Source organism: Miscanthus floridulus, chromosome 2 (assembly GCF_019320115.1).
Source record: "Miscanthus floridulus cultivar M001 chromosome 2, ASM1932011v1, whole genome shotgun sequence".
NCBI classification, from domain to species: Eukaryota; Viridiplantae; Streptophyta; class Magnoliopsida; order Poales; family Poaceae; genus Miscanthus; species Miscanthus floridulus.
In genome coordinates this window covers 7,909,669-7,934,837 of record NC_089581.1, presented here as the reverse complement: position 1 = coordinate 7,934,837, position 25,169 = coordinate 7,909,669, and the positions used below count along the sequence as shown (strand labels likewise).

Sequence of the window (25,169 nt, the reverse complement as noted above, 5' to 3'; positions counted from 1 at the left end):
CCAGCGGTGGGGCTAGGGGGGCTTCAGCCCCCCCTACCCATCCTAAGCACGTGGAGTTTTCCTAAATCCTCTCTTAAAATTTTATATATACATGTATTAGGTAGGGGGCTAAGGTTAAGAGAAGATAAAAAAGTTTCTATTCTTTTGTTCAGCCTCTCCTAAATTTTTTTCTGGCTTCGTCACTGTCTCCGTCAATCGAAAATTCATGTCCACGCATTTAAGTCAAACTTATTTAACTTGATCATTGTGATATCTATCTAAAATGTTACGTAAATTGGTACTACAAAATTGGCATTGGCTAGAATTTATTATGGAAACCATTTACGTTTAAGATAACATATTTTTATAGAACTTTGAAAAAGTATTTCTTTTTATATTTTCAAAGGTAAAAATTAAATAAGTTTAACTTATGATAAATATAGATGAACTTATATTTGCAGTTGCGATTATATGCATCAAGTATTCAAATGCGAACATTTTTTTCTTTCTAGTATATTTTCTTAAAGGACCATATGACTTAATATGGAAAAAATTATAAAAGTTAAATCAATGACGTTGTTCTTTCAGTGATAAACGATGTATCCATCAATAGCAAGACACCTATAATGATGTCGTTAATCTTAATGACGTTGGCTGGTGGCTCCGTCTCACTCTTTTAAAGTGCTTATATGAGTAGGTTGCATGTGGATGTGTTGACAAGAGTGAGCGTGCGTATATATATGAGTCTTACGTTTGTACCATAAAAAAAAGAGAAAAAACACAATATGAAGCTTTTGGGTGCCGGTCCCTGCTCCCTACATGCAGAGGTCACCTCATCAAAGCAAATCAAATAAGGCCCCGTTTAGATGCAAGCCAAAAACCAAAAATTTTCAAGATTCTTCGTCACATCAAATCTTGCGGCACATGCATGAAGTACTAAATGTAGACAAAAAAAAACTAATTACACAGTTAGCCGAGAAATCGTGAGACGAATCTTTTAAGCCTAAATAGTCTATAATTGGACAATTTTTGCCAAATAAAAACGAAAGTGTTACAGTAGCCAAAAGCCAAAAAATTTCGGAACTAAACGGGGCCTAAGTGGAATTCCCCTTGAGTTTCTATGACGCGTAGCTAGACTTTCATACAATTCATGATTTGCCACCAAACTCAACTGATTGTGTAGGAGATAAGATTGAATAACTATGTATTTAGGGCTTGTTCGGTTCGTTCCCTCAGCTAGCTACACCGTAGCTACATCTTGCCAAAAGTTCGTCCGTGAATTCGAGCGCCACACTTTTGGCGTGGGTTGGCGTAGATATCCTCAGCAAGAGACGCCGTAGTTTTGGCAAACCAAGGTTGCGGCAGCAGCCAAACGCAATAGAGGCGTGCTGTAGTTTGGTTATGGCGCAATGTGGCTGCAACCAAACAGAAGCACTGAAGCAACTGGCCACGAATGTTAAAAAAGGTTCTTATGAGTTAATGTTGCAAGTTGTATGTTTTGTTATCTGCATTAGCAGCTGGTTTCTTGCTGATTTTAGCGCTGTCGTTTGTACCATTAGTCTACTTCACGCTTCACGCTAACACATGTGTGGCTCACCGGTTACAAGTCAATATTTCTGTATCCCAAGTCAAGTATGTTAATATATCAGAGTAAAGTATGTAAAACTCCAGCTTGCTAATGGTGTCACGAGAAGCTAATAGCCTTTATTAACAGCAGCAACTAGCAAAAAGTGTCTCTTGACGGGCTGGTTTATACACTAGTACATATATGCATAGGCGCATAGCGTGATAGCGTGCATGGTAAGGGCAACCGCACGTACACCGAGATGGGGACAACCGATACACAAGTATCCAACAACTGTCCGTATTTCTTTTGTGCAATGCCAGCTCCTTGCTGTTTGATTTAACTATTTAAGCTAGGCACGCTTAAAGGAACCGTGTAAACAAAAGCACATTTCTTGGGCTTGGTTGATCACCCCAAACAAAAGCATAAAAAATTCTATGATGATTCACTTAACTTTAAAACAAAAATATAAGTCTTATAGATTACGGCGCTGGGAATGGGATGATGACAACACTGTAAATTGAAGTTAGAGAGTAAAAAGAAGAGACGCAGGGGATAAATAAAAGTAGAGCCATAGTTAAGACAATTAATACTATAATAGAGTATTTGGTTTGGAGAATCAACCCATTCCAGATGAGGTGATACATCGTGAGCCCATCTCTCAAATTTAGTGGAATAATTTCATTTCTTATTCTAGTAGTAATTATTGGTTTGTGAGGACTGAGGTGGTGATGAATATATCAACTGCTTTCTATTCCACAAACCAAACAAAAAAAATGGAACAGTGAGATAATGATGATGGACTACTTCATTTGACAAACCGAACACCACCTACATGTTCAAAATTTTGGCCGTGCTTGGGTCCTTTTCTAACGTGTATTGTTCTCTATGCCACCATTCAACTCAAATCAAAACAACCCATAATTCAAATCTACAAATTAAACTTCTAACCAAAGTTTTCCATTTAGGTCAAATTTGAAAATTTTGGGAGCAAAATCCTAACTTAAAAAATGAACATATACACTTGACCACTTAAAGATGCCCAATTATTTATTATTTTATTTTATTAAAAATAAGTATAAACATAGACATCGACTAGACTGCACATTTTTATAAAAACAAACGCACATTCTACCCTTATAAGCACCTTCAAGTGACTAAGGAGTCGTTTGGAAGGTCTTTTAAGGGCTACAGCTCCTCCAACTCATGCCCTGTTCATCGAAGCTGTTTTTTTCTCTCTACTTCAACTAAACTAGGAGCCTGGAGAAGCCACTGTTTTTGGCTCCTCCGGCCCTGGCTACTCATAGCATGGAGACAAAGCTGGAAGGAGCCTGGCCAAACAGGCCCTAAGTTGGTAATACAAGCATCTACGCCAGTTTCACCAAAATGAACCTAAAACTACAAGGTTGATGTCTAAGTCTGAGATAAGTGACAAAAATGTGAGGAAAGGTCGTATAACCATACGAAAAATATATTCTATCATGGACGATTACAATATCCACATTAGCAAAGTGTTCCTTGTTAATGAGCACACTAAACGTGTTTATGCATGCATGGCATGTCACACTCACCTCGTGTTAGCTTTACTCTTAATTAACCCAATAGTTAACCCCACGTCAGCACTCGAGAGTACTGTCCCGGTCTCCCGGATAAGCATATCTTGCTCCCGGGGTTGACTTGCATCGTCCACTCATTGCATGCTGCTTTCACGCTTCGTTTATGCTTTGACCTTTGTTTAAAAAAAAACATAGTTACAGTTGCATAGTTGGCTTTCATGCATGCATCGATGATCGATCGCGTGTATCACCATGGATCGTGCGCGTCAACGCCACGAGAGCTCTCTCCATTCTCCAAGGAACGTGCATGTCAATGCCAAAGGAGATATCACTGGACCCTGATGGTGGCCAAATTTAACTCTCCAACAAAAAGGTCAAAAGTGCTGGAAGTGAAAGGTCGTGCGCATGCGTATGATGCATGCATGCATAGATCGCATTCTTTCTTGAGTGCAAGTCATATGTTTATCTTTCTTTCAAGATATTGTGACAAGTTGGAAGCCCGGTAGGCGGCTACCACTATATATATCCACTGGAGTAGAAGAATCTTATATATGCACATATCTATCTGCTCTGATCTTTATCCACATGAACCAATAAGCTCTTTTTTGGTTCGGTAGTTACAGTTAGGAAATGCCTGCATGCCTGCAAAAGAATAAATAAAAATATCAATGCCTGCATGCCTAGAAGTTGGAGTTGGGTGAGCACGCCCTGCGTACGCCATCTCGTTCTCACACACAGGTATAACAAAGCTAGATTATGGTTTCTTTTATTTTCCCCTTTGTTTTTCAGTGCATTTACAGCTAGCTACTCAAGCAGTCAGGCTCTCTACATACAGAACCGTTCTGGAAAACGTACGTAGAGGGCAGCTTCAGAGTTTGACACGCACGCAGAGGAGGCCAGCGGGTCGAAAGTGACTGCCATCGATTAAGCAAGCATAAGCATGTATATATATATACATCTCGAATTCGGCACATTCAAAAGGCTGGTCTACTTGTTCTTCTTTTGGAGCCATGAAATTGACAGAGATGCATGTCCGTTTCACCGCAACGTGCATGCCCATTCTGCAAAAGTGAAGAAAACCATGCCAATTGACAAACCTTTGCTTTGATTTGCGCTTGGCAGCATCATGGGGTCGCTTTCCCTCTTCCTCTTGTCTACGGCATATATATGGAACACATGCCATGGTGCTAGTTCTTTAACGACCTCCAAATTACCCCATATGTTATATAATACTCTTACCAATTTTATATTATTCTTTTTATATTACCATATGGTCATGTTTGTGAACAAACAGGACAAAGGTAATACTTCGGTTAATTACTATCTCCTATCACAAATATAAGTTTATCTAAATCTGTCTTTAAGGCAATTTTCTAAGTTTGACTACCAATGTATATAAAAAATGATTATATTACCTTAAACGAGAGTAGTTATATAATAAGATGTCAATAATCTTGTGGTAATTTAAAATTTTAGATATTAACCGTCAAATTTAACAAATACTCCCCCTGTCCTCAATATAACACATTTTAAAATTTTAAGGCAACATAAGTGAATACTCAAATGAAGTATATATATAGATTAAACCAATTTATGGAGTTTCTCTTTAAATTATGGTTTTTATTTTAACAAACTTTATTAAGTTTGATTATGGGCACTACATAGAATGCATTACATTTCAGTATAAATTTTAAAAATTACAGTGTACTATATTTCAGAACGGAAGGAGTATAAAACTAGATGGACATATATTCCCTGTCTGAGGATGTAATAAAAGCTAGGAAACGAGCTCTGCATGGTATTTCATTGCTTTCCCATATAGATAGATATAAACTAAATAAAATTTGACGACAATCATCATAAAAGAAAGAAAAAAAAACGTAATTTTCAGGGTGAGGTAGAGAGGTTCCATATTAGCCTGCTGTCACGCACTTTGAGCTGAAATTTTCAGCGCATGATCGAGTCGGCACGCCAAACAAACAGGGTGAACACGGCTCCGCCAAACGTGCGAACGGAATAGAGGCGGCGGCTAGGCACCAAGCCACCAAGCGTGTGACAACAGCTAGCTGACAAGGAGATGCATGGACAGTTGGGCACGGGGCGCAGCAGGAGCACGAGGGGACGAAAGCAAAATGGAGATTCCCCCCCCCCCCGTTCCGTTTGTGCTGTGCTTCAGCGCCCCACTGAAATCGATCCTTTCCAACTTCCACTCTATAGAAATCTTCGTCTTGTGTATGGTTTTGGTTTCGAGGGTAATCAGTCAGTCATGGCCACAATCTTGGAGGACAGTGATGCCTAATTGCGATCTGCAGACCTGGCTGAGAAAGGTCATCAGACTGAAAAGATGCAGTCACACCATCTTGCAACGTGTCTCTCCAAGATTCACTCACTCCAAGCAGTGTTGCTATAGAAAGAGTTCCAACTTCAGACCCTTTTAGCACAGTTCCAGCTCTACCTCTGAGATCCATGTGCGTACCGTGGACTTAATTAAAGCACTTCAAATGTTTATATTTATCTAAACTATAAACCAAATAATTCATGTAAATTCTCTCTGTGTCTTTAGCTTCAGACCTAAGATTTTTCTAAAGCTAAAAATACGCAGCTCCCAAAAATCCACAGAGCTCTCCAAACAGGACCGATCCATGGTCATAGGATTCATCTAACTGTGGCAAAAGATGTGTCTGGAACGTTGTATCATGTAACAAAAGAGGATAAGTGCTTTCATGATCATAAAAGCGATGTATCGGCAATAGGATCTCATCTCATGTCCAATGCATATGCATAGGCCCTGCTTCAGATCCAGGACAAGAAGTGGGAACCAGATGAAAGGCGAGAGCGATGGAGCCCTGTAAGTCCCGTCTCACCAGCTGAACAGTCGTTGGAAGCACTCTGCAAAGCAGCAGAAAAAAGGCAGCGCTACCAGAAGTCTGCATAAAACAAGCACTCGCGCAGATGCTCCTCAGCTCAGTCCAGAGAAGAATAGAAAGCCATGGATTTGAGACAGGTGATCGGCCTAACCGGTGACCAGATTCACAGTAATAGCAGGTCCCTGTCCGAATGTCATCCCTGTATGGCAATTGGCAACAGCTTGATCAGCTACAGGACTCTGGCTGCTGTGAGCTTCTAGATTCGTTTGAACTTATTAGCTTGGCTTATCAGCCATAGTACAGTGTTTTTCTCTCACAACAAATCAGCGAACAGTACTTTTCAGTCTGTCTTTTCAGCGAAACGAATGGGCCCCACACTTGGCACAGCATCAGATGATGACCTGAAGCTGATGACCCGACAGCGTCAGCACGTAACTGTCAGGGATCGGGTTGAACAGTATGCTCAACGAAACAGGGCTACCCAGCATTTGCAGCAGCAGAACGCACTGTGTTTCCTTCACTTATTGAGAGGTCAAGAGCAATCTATCTATCTGTAACACAAGATGTGAAAACTGGAACGGTTCAGGTACAAGACACGCTGCAGCAACAGGGCTGGAGGCTTGGAACGGCCTTCAGAAACAAGTACTGACGGTGGGCGGTGGGTGGACAGCAGGGCGCTGTATCGCTGTAAGGTGTCGACAACAGCCCTGCTTGAAGACTCGCCATCAGACATTTGAGGTGTCTTCTACTTCTATGGCCTCAGGTTGAGCCTTACGTGCTTGAAGAAGAGGTAGAAGAGGACGGCCGACGACACGAAGAGGCTCAGGAGCACCAGCCAGATCTGCCACACTGCACAACAGAACAAGAGGATAGAGCAAGGCCCGTTTACAGAGACACGGCTACACAGACAGACAGACACGTACCTTTCCATTCGGGAGGGACGTCAAGTTTTGTTATCTCTGCTCCCCATTGATGTGAGGTGGAGATTACAACCCTACAATATCAACCGTATGAATAATAATGCATGTATAATATCACCAGTGCAAGGAGGAGGAACGCGCAAAAGCCAGACATGTTGAGTTTGAGTAGCTGTGGATGGATGGATGTGATCATGTGGATGACAAATTTTTGCTTCTCCCATTGGAAAACCCTGGCGTATTTATGGTGGACATGAATGAATATGCAAAGTAGTCCTATATCGTGAGTTCGTAGCCTATTTATTATCTACTCTTCATTCTATTTCGACAACAGTGGGCCTAATGACGAATCCTGTCGGAATGCAGGACTGGCTACTCTTTCAAGGTTCCATGTGAGCAAGACACTTTTGTTCTTGATATATCTACTAAATAAATAAGGTGCTTAGTAATGATAACCTATCACTCCTTGCAACAAAGAGAAAGATTACCTTTCAGTAGGGCAAAATTCAATGGAGGAAACTGGGAAGCCAAGATGAACCTTCTTGCTCCAGTGAGCAACCTCCATCTTCTTTATTTCCACGGCGCAAAAGTCACCATCACAGTTTCCTCTGAAAACAGGGTGAAAATTATATCCATATTAATAGCACCTCGCATAAAAAGGAAAATCAAACCCTGGTTGTCAAATATTGACAGATTCTACAATATTAATGTCAACTTTTAAAGGCATGTAACTGGGATAGCTAGTGGATAAGCTCCTTTTCGAAAGAAGGAAACAGAGCAGGTATCTTGAGTGTTCAATAAAATCAATTCATTAAGACCCTGCTAGTAGCATAACTATTATCCGTTGACTAGCTAATACTTACTTCAGTCGATTGGACGCACTTCAGGTTATGTGGTAACTATTTATCTTCAAATGGCTGCATGTTCGTAAATTTTCAGAAATACACAGCTACGCAGATACTTTCAGCCACTGTTTATCATAATATACATAAAATTTATAATAATAACACTAATAATGTTTTAAGCTCACCAAAGTATACAACAAGGACAGTTAACGCCTTGATGCAAAGAAATATGAAGAAATTGCTTAAATTCTAGGAAAATAAAACTATTATGAGTACTTTCAAAATTTCCAAATACATGTTTTCCTAGAAAAGGAAAAGTGCTAGACAGAAATGTATTTGCAGACTCAGTTCAACAGCTGGCATCTCATCCACTTACAGTGCAAGATATTTCCCGTCCAAGCTAATTGCGAGTGTGGAAATGGGCTTTGTTGAAAATCTTTTGTAACCGATTCTCTTCCAATTACTTATGTCCACAGCCATAGTCAAAACATCATGACCTATTTAAGAGACAAAAACTGAACTATAGCTGCCTGCTGGTGCACTTCTTTAAATTCATTCAAAGGATTACCTTTTACAAGTGTGCAAAACAGGAAAGGTTTGGCTCCATCCCTAGAAAAGCGGCAATACTCAATCTTCTCATCCTGTAAATAAACAGAAGGAAAGAGAAGATCAGACGAACAATTCAGTTTCAACTATCATGACAGGCTATTACGGAAAATTATCATACTGTACCGAAGATCTTGTCAAATTGATTAGTGGAGCCCCCTCATCAATGTTCCATATTCTTGCAGAGCCATCAATGGATGATGAAACTAAAAACTTTGAGTCTAAGCTACATGAGAAGGGGACAAGCACTGTATCAGGATCTAAGGTTAAAGAAATGAATTTAGGCTTTACAAAAAAGTAGCCAATGTGTAGTAAAGTAACCCTCTCTCCTGAGCAAGGAATTTTAAGACACAGGCTATATTAAAACTACCATGATACTAGGCAGCTAGAAGGTTTGTCATGTGCATTGTACCAGACTGGATCCTATATATCTGAGTAAGTAGCCAACACAAAGCATGAGGTAATAAATTAATAATGCATGCATCTATTCAGCAGGAAATAGGGATTTGTTTTTTTATGTAATAGCAACAGAAGCATGCTTCCCCATTTCTTTTACCTGATGTCCATGTCACGGAAGGATTTGTGAGCTTTAGATTCGTCCAAAATCACATTGAGACTTGGCCAATGAAATATTCTGAGACATCCATCCTGTCATTGTGAAATAGGCTAGTAAATTGTAGATGTAACATTCAAAATTGATAAAATTGGTTCTATAGCACTCAAAGATTCATAGAATCGTGAAATACCATTGAAACTTCTTGGCAACGTAAAATGACACTGAAAGTTCAAACGTTAACCGGATCAAACAGTCCGTTAGAAAATGTTCACAGAAAACGTACTGGATGGGTACATAAGCACGTGAAATGACCGTTATACCCTTAGAGAGAGAACCTTATCCGGTTCACGATTCACGACTGCTATCTCCTTGAGCACGTCCGACTTCTCCAGGACCAAGCGCAGTCAGTCCATCTGCTCTGCGCCGGCGCCACCGCCGGTCATGCCCCACCGCCGGTCAGGCCCCACCGCCCGCCAGCCCCGCGACTCCGCCCGCCAGCCCCGCGACTCCGCCCGCCCCCATCGCCGTCCGAGTCGTCGCCCCAGACACCGGCCGGGTCGTCGCCCTTGACGCCGGCCACCTGAGGCTGGGGCTCGCGCCCACGACGCCAGCAGCCCGAGGCCGGGGCTCGCGCCCGCGACTCCAATCGCTGAGTCCAGGGCTCGCATCCGTGACAGCTGCTGGGCAGCGCGCTGTCGGCTGCCGGTTGTGCAGCACGAGCCTACCCCTGCCGGCCAGTGCTCAGAGCAGGTTGTTCCACTCCGCGTTGCTGCTCTTCTTCATCAACGCAGTAGTGCTGTTCTCTTTCTACAGATGCATCGATTTGAGATCCCTGAAGGGTAAGTCTCGAACCCTAGCTCTGCTTGAATGTTCCTCTGTTGCCTCTAGGTCAGTGCTCTATGTTAAATTAGTTTGTTTCTCTAAAAATGTGATCCGTTTGTGGTGTCTGGATGCGGTTGGTCAGTGTTGATCTTGATCCTGTGGAAATTGCTGCAGGCAGTGCTGTTAATTTTCTGCACTGCTACTCTTTCAGGATCGATGAGAAGAATGGTTGTAAAATTTTCATTGATGTTTGCTCGTTCTCTACTATCGAGGATGATCGATCTATGTACTGTAAAGGCCGACGTTTGGAGTGGTGGGTGGATCCAGAGGAGTACTCCATCATTGAGATGGAGGACGATGTTTCAAAGCATTACAGCTGGGCAAGTTATCAAGAACCAAATTTCTGGTATTCAGATCAGAATGGTCAAACAATGCGGCTTGCTAGTGATAAGGAGCTTCTGACCTTATTGCGGGCATCAAGACAGGTGAAGTTTATTATGACGGTTGATAGATGCTCAAGTGTAGGTGCTCTGAATGTGACTCAAAATGAAAACGATCTGGTCACAGATAGCAAGTTGCAGCTAGTTCAGGTGACAGATGAGTTGAATGAGCAACATATTCAAGTGACGGATGAGTTGCAGCTAGTTCAGGTCACAGATAGCAAGTTGCAGCTAGTTCAGGTGACAGATGAGTTGAATGAGCAACATATTCAAGTCACAGATGAGGTGAATGAGTCCTCGGCTCAAGCTACACAAGAGGTGCCACAATATAATGGTCAAGAATGGGCTGAAGTACCAGAACTTGGACTTACAGCCGCTGGTCCTGCTAGAGTAGAAGAGGAAGAAAAGGAGCACTACATGGAGCCTGGTGTTGACCCTGACGGAGATGAACCAATTGGGGCTGATGAAGAATGGAGGTATTTCAAGAAGGCAAAGGTAGCTGAAGGAGATAAGATTGCAAAAGTGCTGCAAGAAAACAAGAAAGTGGATAAGAAAGGGGAGAAAAAAGGGAAGGGACAAGAAGCATTTGATCCTGATGCTGTACCAAGTGATGAAGCCACTATGGCCAATGATGCCTTTGTTGCACACACCACATATGATCGAGATAACCCTGACATAAAGAAAGGATCAACATTTGTTGACAAGAATGCCTTTGTGCTACTTATGAAGCAATTTACAATCAAAAGGGAGTTTGAGACTTTTGTGGTGCATAGTGACAAGTCAAGGTACAGGGCTAAATGTGTAGATCCAGAGTGCGAATGGAAAGTTCATGCAAAGAAACTCCTTGGATGCCCTACTTTCATGGTGAACTAGTTGTTTTCATATAGATTCTTAACTAGCTGTTTTTATATAGATTTCAGATTGCTAAGTTCATATAGATTTCAGTTTTCTAACATGCTATTTTTATAACAATTTCATACAGTTTTCAGTATGATATCTAGCTGTTTTTATTACAATTTCATATAGATTTCAGTTTTCTAACATGCTATTTTTATAACAATTTCATACAGTTTTCAGTATAATATCTAGCTGTTTTTATAACAATTTCATATAATTTTTAGATTGCTAACTTGCTATTTTCATACTATTTTCAGGTTGTTTCAATATCTGAAGGTCATACATGCGCCAGCACAAGCAAAGTGCTAAGTAGAGAGGCAACGAAGGGGTGGATAGCCAACAGAGCAAAAGATATACTAAGGACCAGACCAACAATGGGTCCTAAGAAATTGCAAGAACACCTTGAGGGGCAGTTCCCAGTCAAAATAGCTTATACCAAGGTCTGGGAAGGAAGGCAACGTGCACTAGATGAACTTCATGGCACTTGGCAGGAAAGTTTCAGAATGTTGTGGAGCTTCAAAGCGGAGTTAGAAACTACATGCCCAGGAAGTGTAGTAGAGATTGATTGCAAGAAGACTAAAGGTGGCAAGATTCGTTTCTCTAGGATGTTTGTGGCCATCAAAGCATGTGTGGATGGATTTCTTGTGGGATGTAGGCCTTACCTTGGAGTTGACTCCACTCACCTCACAGGCAAGTACAATGGACAGCTAGCTGCAGCAACTGCGGTTGATGGACATAATTGGATGTACCCGGTGGCTTATGGCATTTTTTACAAGGAGACTAAAGCCAATTGGATTTGGTTCATGAAGCAATTGAAGAGGGCAATTGGGATTCCATGTGGACTGACAATCCACACTAATGCTTGCAAGGGTCTAGAGACAGCAGTCCATAAAGTATTTGGAGATGCAGCTGAGCACAGAGAGTGTTTTAGACACCTCATGCATAATTTTAGAAAGAAATACCAAGGAGATGTGTTGAAGTACATGTGGCCTTGTGCTTGGGCATGTACTACTAGGAGGCATGAATGGCTTTGGAACAAAATTTCAGAAACCTGTCCAGAAGCAATCCCTTACTTGCAAGACAACCACAAGCATGTTTGGTCACGAGCAAAGTTTTCAGGGGAGTGCAAGGTGGATTATGTCAATAACAACATATCAGAATGCTTCAATAATTGGATCAAGGATTTCAAAGGTCTGCTGGTGGATAATCTCGTGGACATGATTAGAGGTAAGATCATGGAGAAGATAGCAATGAGGCAGCTTATAAGTCAGAAGCTTGAAGGGCCAATCCTTCCTAGTGTTCTCAACGAGCTGAAGGAGAAGAGTAGAAACTTGAATTATACAATCAAGGGGAGTGGTGGACTAAAGGCTGAAGTCTCTGGATTGACTAGGGACAACTTTCCTTGGAGGCATGCAGTGGACCTTGAAGGGAAAACATGCTCATGCGGTCAATGGCAGATCTCTGGGAAACCTTGCACCCATGCTATAGCCTTTATAGGTTCACTAAGGAAAGTGAAACTTGATGACTATGTGCATGATTACTACTCAGTTGAGCGTTTCAAGGCTATTTACCAGTTTTTGGTGAACCCGATGGTTGACAAGTCACAGTGGCCTGCAGCTGATCCTGGGTTTGAGATGTGGCCTCCGAAACTAGAAAGGGCCGCTGGTAGGCCAAGAGTGAAAAGGATCAAGAGTAGGGGCGAACCAGGGAAAAGGGGCTCTTCTCAATGCAAAAGATGCTTTCAGTTTGGGCATATTGCGAAGGGCTGCAGGGAGCCTCCTACTGAACTTGGTGATGAATTACCACCTTTAGTTCTTACCAAGTCTGACTCTAGGTAAATTTAAGCTCTTGTCTCTTTGGTCTCACTTTTTCAAATTAACCAATGGCTTCATTACCTTGCTGTTGACTAGGAAGAGGAAAGGGAAGGCTGCTACTTTAGACTCCAATAATAATCCTAAAAAATCAAAGAAGGAAGCAGCAACAAACTCAACTGAACTTAGTGATGAATTACCACCATCAGCTCCTACCAAGTCCAAGTCTAGGTACATTTAAGCTCTCTCACTTTAGTTTCAATACCATGTTCATGAGTGTTTTCATCATTTTTTTACTACTTATGCCTTCACTACCTTCCTGTTGTGTAGTAAGAGGAAAGCATTGGATACTACAAAGTCTGCCAATGCTCCTAAAAAATCCAAGAAGGAATTTGCAACAACCTCTACTTCCTTAGCCACACTATCACCTGTAAGTCCAGGGCCAACAACCAGACAAATGGCGGCTTCTATTTCCACACCAGCCAGTCTACGGCCTACAACCAGGAGCAAATCACAAGACATATCTCCAGGAGGCATTGCTAGAAGGCTCATCATAAATTAGGCTTGGATTTGTCATGCAAAAAGCTATCTATGGCATTGTTATCTGCTAGTCCTGAACTTGTCTTGTGTTGTGTGTACTAAAACTTGTCAACTGTTATGTGTACTGCAAGATGGTTGTGGTGTGCTGGAATTACTGTTTGTTTGTGTTCAAATTCCCTATCACGACTGTTGCTGAAAGGGATGATGTAATGGCTTGTTATCTTGGATGGTTAATGTGCTGAAATTACCGTTTTTTCCTGCCTGAAATCACTGTTATGTGCTCAAACAATGTGCTAGAATTAGTTAGAGCCATAACCCATGTGGTGATATAAGTGAAATAGTCGTTCTCAGCTTACTGAAATGAGATATAACGGTTCAGGGGTACTTTTGTCCCATTTGACGTCGTTACAGCCAAAAGGTAACAGAGTGTTAGAATTAGTTAGGGTTTAGAACTTTCAATGGTATTTTACGTTGGAGACATCTTTCAGTGGTATTTTACGATTCTGTGGATCTTTGAGTGTTATAGAACCAATTTTCCCTTCAAAATTTTAGTACACCATATACCAAAAAAAAACTGTACTTCATCAGTTTAAAGTATGTCATAACTCTTGAACAAAACTTATTTCGAAAATTACCACCATATGGATGATCAATACTTCAAATAAAAATGTAACTCATATCATATCGTTAATACAGTAAAAAAAGTTTAACTAATTGAAAAATGGAATTACAAGAAAGGATGAGCTCATACCTCACCACCAACAGCAAACTTAGCACCATCAGTGCTGAATGCTAAACATTTTTGAGGCCCAACACATTGGAGAGGTGAAGCAGCTCTTGAAATAAGGTGAATACCGAAGTCTTTATAAACAAGATTAAATACCCTACAAAAGTAACAGAAGAATGATAGTATAATAGATTATTTTATAGTATGAAAAAGAACAAAACCAAGAAGTGATCCATATATAGAAAACAAAGGGTTATTCCTCTCTTAATGAAATGACGTGCAGCTCTCGTGCGTAGTTCGAGAAAAAAAACAAAGGGATTTTCTGATATTATTACAAGGAGTGCAGCTAGATACACGCTTCAAAACGTTCTGCATTACAAACCTGAAGAATGTGTAATTCAGCATAGGGGAAAACAACTTCAAACTACCAGTGAAGTTCAGGCAGGCAGGCAGGCAGGCATGAGGTGACAGTTCAATCCTTTGCACATACGAACCAAATCAACCGAACAATCTCTAAGGCATATGCAAATTTCAAGTACTATAGCAATTTGTTAATTTGTTACTGACAAAGTTCATCAGCGAGTTAGCATCTACAAGGAAAAATTCGAACTAGAATTCTAGCATCGACAAGGAAACACAGCCCACCTGCAGCCTTTGGCAGTTGCCCAGACGAGCTCCCGGCCGCCGGGGTGCACAGAGATCGCGCGCGGCGTGTCCGCTGCCTCCTCGCCCACGGTGACCCTCGCCTGCAAAACCACAAGCAAAGCAAGCGCACGCGCATAAGCTCAGTTCGCGATGAGGCCGGCGCCGGCCTTCCAGGGTGCACGGGGGAAGCACCCACCAGGGGCTCGGACTCGGAGGAGAGTGCGGATGCCTTGGCGTCGAACTCGAGGAGGTCGACGAGCGGCGGGGACGAGGCCGTGGCCCCGCGGCCGAACGCCACGAGGAGGCGGGAGACGCCGGGTGGCCAGCCGTCATCGTCCCGCCGCCGTATCCACGCCGCGCAGGCCACCTTCCCGACCGCACCCTCGCCGCCGTTCCCCGACATAGGACTGATGGGCGATGGCCTTGGTGCGGTTCCGCAGCTCTGCTCTGTTCTGCTTGCGTTGGCGGCTTGGCGCTTGCTTCGTTGTAGTTGTAGGGAGGAGACTGCAGAAGAGACGAGGGAGGCGGGCGGCCGCCGCGGCGCGAGGCGTTGGACGGAGGGGAGCCAGGGCGGAGTGCGCCACGGAATCGCCGCCAGCATCCAGTGGATATGCTCGGGCCGGCGCCTGCATCTGCATGCGATGGCGCAAGCTGACGGTTCGTGCATTGTGCGAATCGGCCGGCCGCGCACGGAAATCATCCCGTCCGACCGATACGATCGGACGGGAGCCGTGAGCCGAGCACTTATTTCCCGCGCGCTCAGTTGGCGGTGGCTGACTGGCTGTGCTGTTTCCCGCCCAATAACGATTAGTAGAGGGAGCAGCGCATGCGCTCGGCCTCTGAGAGCCCAGGTACGTATTTCGTTTCTTTTTTCTTTTCTTATATTTCTTTTCCGTTTTCTTATATTTCCTTTTTATTTATACTTATTTAATTTTGTCTTTCTTTTATTTCTATTTTATTTTAATCTATTATTCTATTTTCGTTTTTATGCCGACTCCCAGGTTGATATGTTTATCTTTTTTTTTCTTTCCTTTCTTATTTCTCTTTTTTCTGTGCGGTTTCTTTCTTCCTTTTAGTTTCTTTATCTTTTTAAATATTTTTTTCTTTTACTATGCATTTTATGTTTTACTTTTCCGTTGATGATATGGACTATAAAGTTAGCGCACCATGTCTAGAGACTGGAGCTAGTGGCCCACAGGCGTCCAAGTTCGGATGAGCTTATTTTATGTTCTTTATTTTTCTTCTATTTCATTTTCATTCCCTTTTCTATTGATCTTTTATTTTTATTTTCTTTATTTTCTTTTTCTCCTTCTATGTGTTATCGTAATATAATATATATCTTTCACTATTCATGTTCTACTTTTTTTATATTCAATGAGATATATGCGACGTTCGCGTCGTATATCTATAATATTCTATGATATGTTTCCGGGTATTCATGTATTATATATGGGATATTCCATGTTTATTTTTAATATCCGCATAGTACTCGTAAGATGTTTAGTTTGTTCAAATAGTATCTATGTGATGTTTTTTTTATTTTCTTCAATTTTTTTTTTGTTTATGTAGTATATATGTGATGTTGTACGATATATCTCACATAGTATCAATAGGATGTTTTGTTTTATATATTTGATTATTAACATAATACATGTGAGAAATTTTATGATTTTTAGGTTGTTCGAATGCTATCTATGTGATGTTATTTTAATTTTTCTCTAGATTTTTTCTTCTTTGTTATTTTACTTTAATTAAGTAGTTTTTTTATTTTCATTTTTTACTTTTAAAATTTCCTACATTCCTAAGAAATATGTGATATTCATTTAGTATAAATGTAATGTTCTATGATGTATTGAGTGATGTTTATGTAGTATACATGTGATGTTCATGCGGTACATATGTGATGTTCTATAATGTTTTCAGGCGATATTCATGTAGTATATACGTGATGTTCTAGATGTACTTTCGGAATGTTCATATAGTATGCACGTGATGTTCTATTCTGTATTTTGTGATGTTCACATAGTATACAAGTGATGTTCTATGATATCTTTTGGGATGTTCAAGTGGTATAAATGAGATGTTCTACAATATAAATGAGATGTTCTATTCATGTTCTATGATTTTATTTTGTGATGTTCACATAGTATATATATGTGTGATGTTCATATAATATACACGTGAGGATCACGTAACATACATGTGATGATCATGTAGTGTCCATATGAGCCCCGCAAAAAACAAGTATCTATATGAGGTTTTGTGATGTTTACGTAGTATATATGTGATGTTCTATATGTATTTTGTTATGTTCATATAGTATACATGTGATGTTTTACGATGTATTATATATATATATATATATATATATATATATATATATATATATATATATATATCATATATCATATGTGTGTGTAATGTTCTACGATGTATTTTACGGTGTTCACGTAGTATAAAAGAGATATTCTAAATTTTATGATGTTCAAGTAGTATACCTATGTTGCATCTATTTTTTATATCTTTCTTATATTCACAAATTATTTTTGTTCCTATTTTATAATATTTTTTCTCAAATATTTCTCTCTCTCATCACTATGCGTTGACGTGATATACATTTGCTACTCTTCCGTGTCCGAGACGAGACCTACGTGCTGCGTTCTTCTGGACGAGTGGAGTGCCCCTGCATTATTATTATAAGTCTATAGAGATTATGCCCCTGCTATATATGATTCGACATTGTAATTAATCTGAGTCCATGTATAAATGTACGGTCCTACTAGAAAACAAACCGATCGAGTTCCAAAGGTTCTGCCAACGATTTATATTGCAACAAAGATTCCTTGGCACATGCGCGCCTAGTTCTTCTTCAGTCGTCAGGAGTGACACATCGTACGAGCTCAAACGAACATTAGTTTGTAGACTAGGATATGCTTCTAATCAAACTCGTTGGAGGCAAGGCCATCATGCATGATGCATGCATGGATGTCCTCGTCGTGACCACTCCCATCATCCTAACGTCAGCTCTTTTTTTTTCTGAGCAACATCATCCCAATGGCAGGCACTCTGGTGTTATCCGGCCTGTTCGCTGGTTGGTTTATGAGATGATAAATTTGGCTGATGCTGGTTTGTTGTGAGAGAAAAACACTGTTAGCTGACTGATAAGCCCTGACTAAAACCAACAATATTGTGGTTTCGTTGTTTTACCCCATTTGGCCGGGGTCGAGTACAAATCTGCAGATTTCCTGTCTGATTTGCTTTTATTTTTTTTAGCCTTCGTCCACCTGACCTCCCTCCCTCGCGCTCCTTCTTCCGTTCGCAGGCGACACCGCGTGCGCTGTGCGCTCGTTCTCTCTCTCCCTCCCTCCCTCTCTATCTGCGACGACTAGGTGGGCTACCGCCGCCGCTGCCCTACCCAGGTGATGAGGCCTTTGCCTACCTCTTCGCCGGCGATGAGCGCCCACCAGGTATTCCCACCCCTTTTCTCTTTCGAACTCTAACCTCAAGCTATTTGGCTATTTGATGCCTACTAACTTCTAACTTTTTGCAAAAATTATTGGGTGTACTTGTGTACACCCAATGGTACTAAGACTGAACAGGTTGTTTTGAAAATATTGTGATTGTTCTGGTTTATCAAATGCAAATAACTGAATAACGGTGAAAATTTAGTGGTTTAGCTACCTTTAGAGATGAGCTGGAGTGTTGTTGTTTGGAGCTGCTCATGTAAGACTGCCCACAGTGTGATCGGTGCTAAAAACATAAATTCATGTGCCATGTCAACACCGATGCTTGTAGGCTTTTTGCACACAACGTTAGTCATCGATGCTCTGTAGATGTGTCAGAACCATGCCAGGACCTACACCCTCTGTGCACATGCTGTGAAATCATTTCAAATTCACCAAGCACCGAGGATTCTACCTTCCTCGAGGCTGAGATTTTGAGTTCAAGCATCGCCCTCTGCAGTGTGTCTACCCGAGGCTTGAAGCCTCTCTCTCCTTTCTCAGCACCGATATCTGCCCACACTGTGGGTAGTCTAAGCTTGCTGAGACTGAGAGTAATTTTGACGCTCATACTGATATGTTTCATGGCGTGTATTTGCACATGTACATCCAAAAGAACAAGAAAATGCGTTCATATCTGGTATCATTTTGTTAGAGTTGGAGGGTTCCTTCCATCTCTTCTGCCATGTTTTGTGTGCCTTCATATCTGATATCAGCAATTCAGCATGTCTTCCTTTACCTTTGAAAGATTACTTCTCTGATATTTTTTGATAGCTTCCCTGTCATTTTGACTCGCAATCAATCACCCAACTGCATAAGAACTTTAGGAGTTGTTGAAGTTAATCAGTATTGGTTAACTTGTTTTTTTTCTGGTTTAAGTCTTTTCATGTTTCTGTTTAACTTGGCCTTTTAGGAAAAAGAAAATATCTTAAATTCAGTGGAATTTAGGATGCTTAGACGTATTGATTGGCTTTAGACATGGCACAAGCACGAACAATTTGCTTTATCCAGTATCCACAGCCATACGCTTTTGTTGCATTTCTTCTGATGGAATACAATTTTGTTTGCCAGGCTGACCCAGAGTTGGAAGCTATCAGGCAGAGGAGGATGCAAGAATTAATGGCACAGCGTGGTGGGGTAAGATACCAAACTCAATGACATAAATTGAAGCTGTCACATGTAGAATTCCTTGCTACCGCAAGTGCATGTTTGGGTGCTCCTTAGTTTACTTACTTTTGATCTAATGTTAACTTTTAATTAGGCAAATCAGCAGAATGAGGGCCAACAAAAAGCTCAGGAAGATGCGAAACAGTATGCATGGTTCATTCCTCCACCATCTTCTCATGCTATAGCTCATCATCTCAAGCTATGTTCTGTGGAACCTGGGGAATACTGAATTGTCTTTGAATCTAACTCTCCATCAGGGAAGCTGAGGAACACCGACAGATGATGCTTGCTCAGATATTATCTTCTGAAGCCAGAGAAAGGCGTAAGTTCTTGTTATCGAAGTCATGTATATATATATGTGCTTAATGCATTTTTTTAAACCATTTACATTCAGATGGCTGATGCATCTTTTAGTGAGTTGTTTCCTCCATTGCATGGAAACTGTTATGTGCTTTTAGGGAGCTCTGCGAGTCTACCTGCAAAAGTTGGATGAAATACTTTACAGAATTTCTTTTGTTATATGCAATTATTGGAGTCTGTTAATTTCTCTCTTCTGAATTTTAGTTTCTGTCCTTTGGTAGTAGAATGTTTAGGGTGAGTTCAGCAACGATATGTGGTTAGGGTCCCTGCCCAATTCTGTGTTACCTCAAATCATGCTGTCATGGTTTCCAGTCGAAGCAAAGTCACTTAGATTGTAATCATGCTGCTACAATGTAAGCTGTTGTTCCATGTGAATGCTGTTATTTGCTTTTCATAAAGCAGGCCAGAAGCCTTTGGTGTGAGACTGTTATGTGTTTCAGCAGCTATGTGCTGACCCAATGGGTTTATATATTCCTGAAAAGAACATGATAGTTGCTCTGTCCACATAGTTACAGTTAGAGATCACCAGTATTCTTTCATGAATCATTGCATAATTTTCCTCATCATATATAGATATTGCAAGAAGGGCGGGTCTGGTGCAAGCGGTAGAGTCTTACCGCTTGTGACCGGAAGGTCCCAGGTTCGAGTCGCAGTCTCCTCGCATTACACAGGCGAGGGTAAGGCTTGCCACTGACACCCTTCCCCAGACCCCGCACAGAGCGGGAGCTATCTGAACTAGGTACGCCCTTTTTATATATAGATATTGCAACAAATTAAGAAAAAATGCGTATTGGAAATATAAGCTTGGTGTTGAGCATGGAATTTTATTGATGATGTTTGCTATTTCAAACAACTTACTCTTCTGATTCATTAGAAAAGATGGTTGATATGGTTTTTATTTAGTAAAATTTTTTGAACGCAATGGCAGGAGCTCTGCCTTTCAATTAAGATGGGGAAAAGAAAGTTTATGTACAGAACAAGGGCAGTCGAGGTTAGGGATTCAAACCCCCACAAGCATGCCAATTAGGGAAAACGCACGACCCAAAAGGCATGGGGGCAAACAAACTACACATAAGCGAGCGCTCTCTTCCTTTGTTCTATGTCTTCCTTTATCCTTGCGGCCACCTCCGTCACCGTCTCTATCTTGTTGTCGAAGATTCTCCTATTTCTCTCTTTCCAGATATTTCAAAAGGTGTGGATTACTACTCCGTTAAACCGCCTACACTCTGATCTCGGCACTTTCGTCGCCACGTCTTCTCACCATGATCTCATATCGGTGGGGTTCACCTGGGGTTGTTGCTGAAGCGGAGTGAAGTTCTCCCACGAGAGGATCTGATCCCAAACCGCCTTTGCGAAGGGGCAACATAGGCACAGGTAGAGGCTGGTCTCTAAAGGACCATTGCATAGCACACATTGTTGATGGTGTGGCCACCCTCTCCTCTGTAGGTTTTGTGCCGTTAGAATTTTATCTTGCACTAAGATCCAGGCAAAGATCTTGCATCTGTTCTCCACCTACGCTTTCCAGATGAACTCTGTACGGAAGGGTACGATCGAGCCTGTGAACTGTATTCTGTAGGCCGAACGGGTGGAGTAATTCCCATCACTGGTCCACCGCCAGATGATGGTGTCCTGGACACCCTGCTGTAGGTGCACATCCTGTATCCGTATCCAAAGGGACACGAACTCCTCCATGTGGACAACCGAGGTGATTTTCCTTTCTAGCTTGTGCATCCAATTGTTGTTCCGGAGCTCCTGTTGCACCGTTCGGTTTGTCCTTGAGACTAGGCGAAACAAGTTCGGGGCTAGGTACCTAGGAGCTTGTCCATCGAGCCAATTGTGGTGCCAAAACCTAGTCTTTGCACCGTCCCCCAAAGTTATAATGATTGAGGAGTTGAAAAGTAAACGATCATCATCAGAACATGGAAGCTTGGAGCTGTTCCAAGGCTTGGAATCGTCCACCCATTCCTGCCAAAGCCATCGTAACCAGAGGGCTCTCCCAAATCTATCAAGGTCGGGGACGCCTAGGCCACCTAGTTCTTTTGGCCTGGTAACTGTTGGCCAGTTAACAAGGCAGCGTCCACCATTGGCGTTCTCCTCCCCCTTCCATAGGAACGATCTCCTGATTTTGTCAATCTTTTTCTTTGCCCATGCAGCTAGAGGGAACACCGTTAGGTGGTAGGTTGGCATGGAGGAGAGGACTGATGTTACTAGAGTGAGGCGTCCCGCTCTGTTAAGCCATCTTCCTTTCCACTTGGATAACCTCTGCCCGATACAATCTATGAGAGGTTGCACGTGGATCTTTTGCAGTGATCTGATGTGTAGTTGCAACCCCAAGTACTTGCATGGGAAGCTCCCTCTAGAACCAGTGAAAGGAGAGAGGACTTGGTCTAGATCAATGTCTGCGCAGCTGATTGGGTGCACCGAGCTCTTTTGAAGGTTGATATGGAGTCCCGAGAAAGAGCCAAAAGCGTGTAGGACGGTTTTGACGGCTTCGACATCGTCTTTTTTTTGGCTGATGAAAATGGCTGCATCATCCGCATACATGGAGGTTCTCCATTTTGCAGCCGTGATTGGTAAGGGGGTGAGTATCCCATGGTCGATTGCTCGATCAAGCAAACATTGAAGCGGGTCCATAGCAAGGATGAGTAGCATGGGTGAGAGTGGATCTCCCTGCCGAACGCCTCTGGCATGGCTAAAAGCAGCGGCCTGCCGCCCATTAAGCAAGGGTGTGGAAGTGGATGTACGTAGAAGGATAGAGATCCATTCACGCCATCGCTGTACGAAGCCCAGAGCCTGTAGAATCTCGAGCAGGTACCCCCAATGAACCGTATCAAAAGCTTTGTGGATGTCCAATTTCATGAATAAAGCCGGTATCTTCTACGTGTGCAACCTTTGTACCGTGCCCTGGACATAGAGGAAGTTATCATGGATGCTTTTCTTTTTTATAAATGCGCTCTAGCAGTTGGAGACGAGGGAGTTCAGTCGAGGGGCAAGTCTGTTAGCTAACACCTTGGAGAAAATCTTTGCAATGCTGTGGACGAGGCTGATGGGTCTAAAATCAGTAACTCTTGTTGCATCCGTTTTTTTTGTAGAAGGATGATGCAAGCCGAGTTTAGCCATTCGAAGCCCTGGGCATTCAAAGTGAATAGGTTGTTCATGGCCGCCATAACATCCTCAATGATTTCCCAACATGCTTTGAAGAAGGCACCCGTGAAGCCATCCGGTCTTGGTGCTTTGTCGGAAGGCATGGAATATATAGTGTTTTTTATCTCTTCCTGGGAGAAAGGCAACTCCAGATCGGAGAGATCGTGTTGGTTATAGCCAAGGGATTGCCAATTTAGTGTGAAAGCTCTCGGCATCGTGGAGCCAATGTGAATTTTGAAATAATCTCGAATCACCTTTTCTTTCTCTTGATGACCCACCGTGATCCCCCCATCCGTATGTAGGCAATGTATGTAATTCTTTCTCCGGCGTGCGTTGGCTCGACTGTGGAAAAACTTAGTGTTAGCATCTCCGCATCAAATGAACGTTAGTCTCGATCTTTGTCTGATTCTTGATTTCTCAATGGCTGCGAGCCCAGTGCTACGTGCTTTGAGGCGGCGACATAGGTGAAGCTCCATGGCAGTGAGCAACCTATGCTCTTGGGCTGCTTCTAATTGCAGCAGCACTTCTTTCACTATGGCGAGCTGCATCCTAGTATCCCCTATCTTTTCTTTGTTCCAACGCTTGATAGCTTTGGCCACACGCGCCATCTTGATATGCAAACGTTTGATTGGAAGAACGGTGGCGACCGGCCTATTCCAAGTGTTCTGGACAAGATCTTGGAATCCTTCCATCTTAGTCCAGTAATTTTCAAAGTGGAAGGATGAGCTGTGATTGTGGTCAATTTCTCCCTGGAGTAGTAGCGGGGTATGGTCCGACATGAGCGATGGAAGAGAGTGTAAGAAACACGATGGGAAGCACAGCTCCCACTCGGGGGTGCATAGTAGTCTGTCAATTCTAGTGAGTGTCGGGTTTTCTTGTTGATTGCTCCAAGTAAAGCGACGTCCATTTAGCTTGATTTCTTTGAGCCTCAAATGATCAATTGTCGCTCTAAATGCCCCCATGAGGTGGCGGTTTAGATTGGAGTTGTTCTTATCTTCCGCCTGGTAGATGAGATTGAAATCTCCCAGGATGAGCCATCTATCATTCTCCGGCGGTGGAATGTCTTTCAGTTCTTGGAGGAGTTGAAGTTTGGCCGCCTCTCCTTGCGGTCCATATACCACCGTAATTTGCCACCTTGTTCCATTTGCCCTCATGCTGATCTGCGCGGTTATAGCGTTCGCGGTAAGTACAACTTCGGAGAGGTCGAAGAAGTCTTCATTGACCGCAAGGAAAATGCCTCCTCTTGTCTGTTCCGCCGGGAGCACAATATAGGAGTTTTCAAATTTCGCTCTGACTGTTCGGAGCACCACATTCTGGTCCATAACTTGCATCTTTGTTTTTTGTAGACATACGATGGTGGTGCCAGTGGTTCTCACTAGCTCCCTGACCGAGTCCTGTCGGGCGCCGTCATTCAAACCCCTGACGTTTCAGTTAAGTAACTGACAATTCATCTGTGCCATATGTCAACCAATGGGCCCCTATTTAAAAAAATTCTACGGAGGGAGACAAGTAGGCAGTCGTCTGTTGGTTTGGTAGAGGTGACAAACACAGAGCTAGAGTTAAGCACACAGAAGCATATGCACCGAGATAAGCACACAGAGGTCATGAAAGCCTGGACTTGGAGTGGCCGATGTAACTGAAAGCCACTGGCTATCGGTGCAGTGTTACAAAGCAAACGTTTTTTGCTCACTGGGTTTTTTCTACAGCTAACTACCAGTTGACGGGTCCCTGCAGAGTGGAGGGTAGGCGACTGTAGGCCTCTGGCTGTCGCCGAACCCAAACACCATGACTGGACGATCACAAAAGATGTGGAGCTCCAAGGGCTTCCGTAACGGCAAACGATCACTAACATTACTACATTGGTGTACCCATGTGCGTCAGCAGGTATCTAGGCGTGCGTAGCGGGCAGCGTTGCCTCAGCGTCGAGGCCACACAAAGCCGTCATCGCCTTCACGGTGTCGTCGGTAAGTGGTCCCTTGAACAGGCTGAAGTAGCGCAGCATCGCGTCGTCCTGGCTGAGACCTTCCATGTCGAGGATGCCCAGTCTTTTCATCAGCACTTGCCTGGCTTTTGCCTGAGTGTCACCCCTTGGCCAATTCATGGCAGCTATGCGGATGCTCCTTCGCGCCGGGGCCAGGGGCCTCTTCCGTCTCTGTGGTGGGCTGTGCTGGCGCGCCGGGACCTCCAGGGCGTCTATGCTGTTTATGTTTGTGTGACTAGCGATGT

General features: G+C 42.6%; 3 protein-coding genes and 1 long non-coding RNA gene across 4 annotated transcripts; 3 read left to right on the top strand and 1 right to left on the bottom strand.

Annotated features, from left to right (window-relative positions):
• Positions 1 to 6,429: 6,429 nt before the first annotated feature.
• On the bottom strand, positions 6,430 to 15,278 carry LOC136537828 (SEC12-like protein 1). The gene is made up of 10 exons (XM_066529798.1): positions 14,969 to 15,278; positions 14,773 to 14,873; positions 14,152 to 14,284; positions 8,891 to 8,982; positions 8,461 to 8,560; positions 8,297 to 8,369; positions 8,105 to 8,225; positions 7,372 to 7,491; positions 6,890 to 6,960; positions 6,430 to 6,815 (listed from the first exon to the last, which is right to left on the bottom strand). Exons 1-10 carry the CDS (start codon positions 15,173 to 15,175, stop codon positions 6,718 to 6,720), a joined length of 1,116 nt encoding a protein of 371 aa, XP_066385895.1. The 5' UTR covers positions 15,176 to 15,278; the 3' UTR covers positions 6,430 to 6,717.
• LOC136513165 (uncharacterized) lies at positions 9,636 to 11,025 on the top strand. Its single transcript, XM_066507156.1, has 2 exons — positions 9,636 to 10,302; positions 10,393 to 11,025. The coding sequence occupies exons 1-2, from the start codon at positions 9,841 to 9,843 to the stop codon at positions 11,023 to 11,025; spliced, it is 1,095 nt and encodes a 364-aa protein (XP_066363253.1). The 5' UTR covers positions 9,636 to 9,840.
• On the top strand, positions 11,424 to 13,422 carry LOC136513155 (uncharacterized). Its single transcript, XM_066507149.1, has 2 exons — positions 11,424 to 12,883; positions 13,191 to 13,422. Exons 1-2 carry the CDS (start codon positions 11,424 to 11,426, stop codon positions 13,420 to 13,422), a joined length of 1,692 nt encoding a protein of 563 aa, XP_066363246.1.
• A 2,836-nt stretch (positions 15,279 to 18,114) lies between the features above and the next one.
• LOC136537827 (uncharacterized) lies at positions 18,115 to 19,761 on the top strand. Its single transcript, XR_010779146.1, has 4 exons — positions 18,115 to 18,239; positions 19,344 to 19,409; positions 19,534 to 19,583; positions 19,697 to 19,761. It is a non-coding gene; the product is annotated as an uncharacterized lncRNA (long non-coding RNA).
• Positions 19,762 to 25,169: the final 5,408 nt, after the last annotated feature.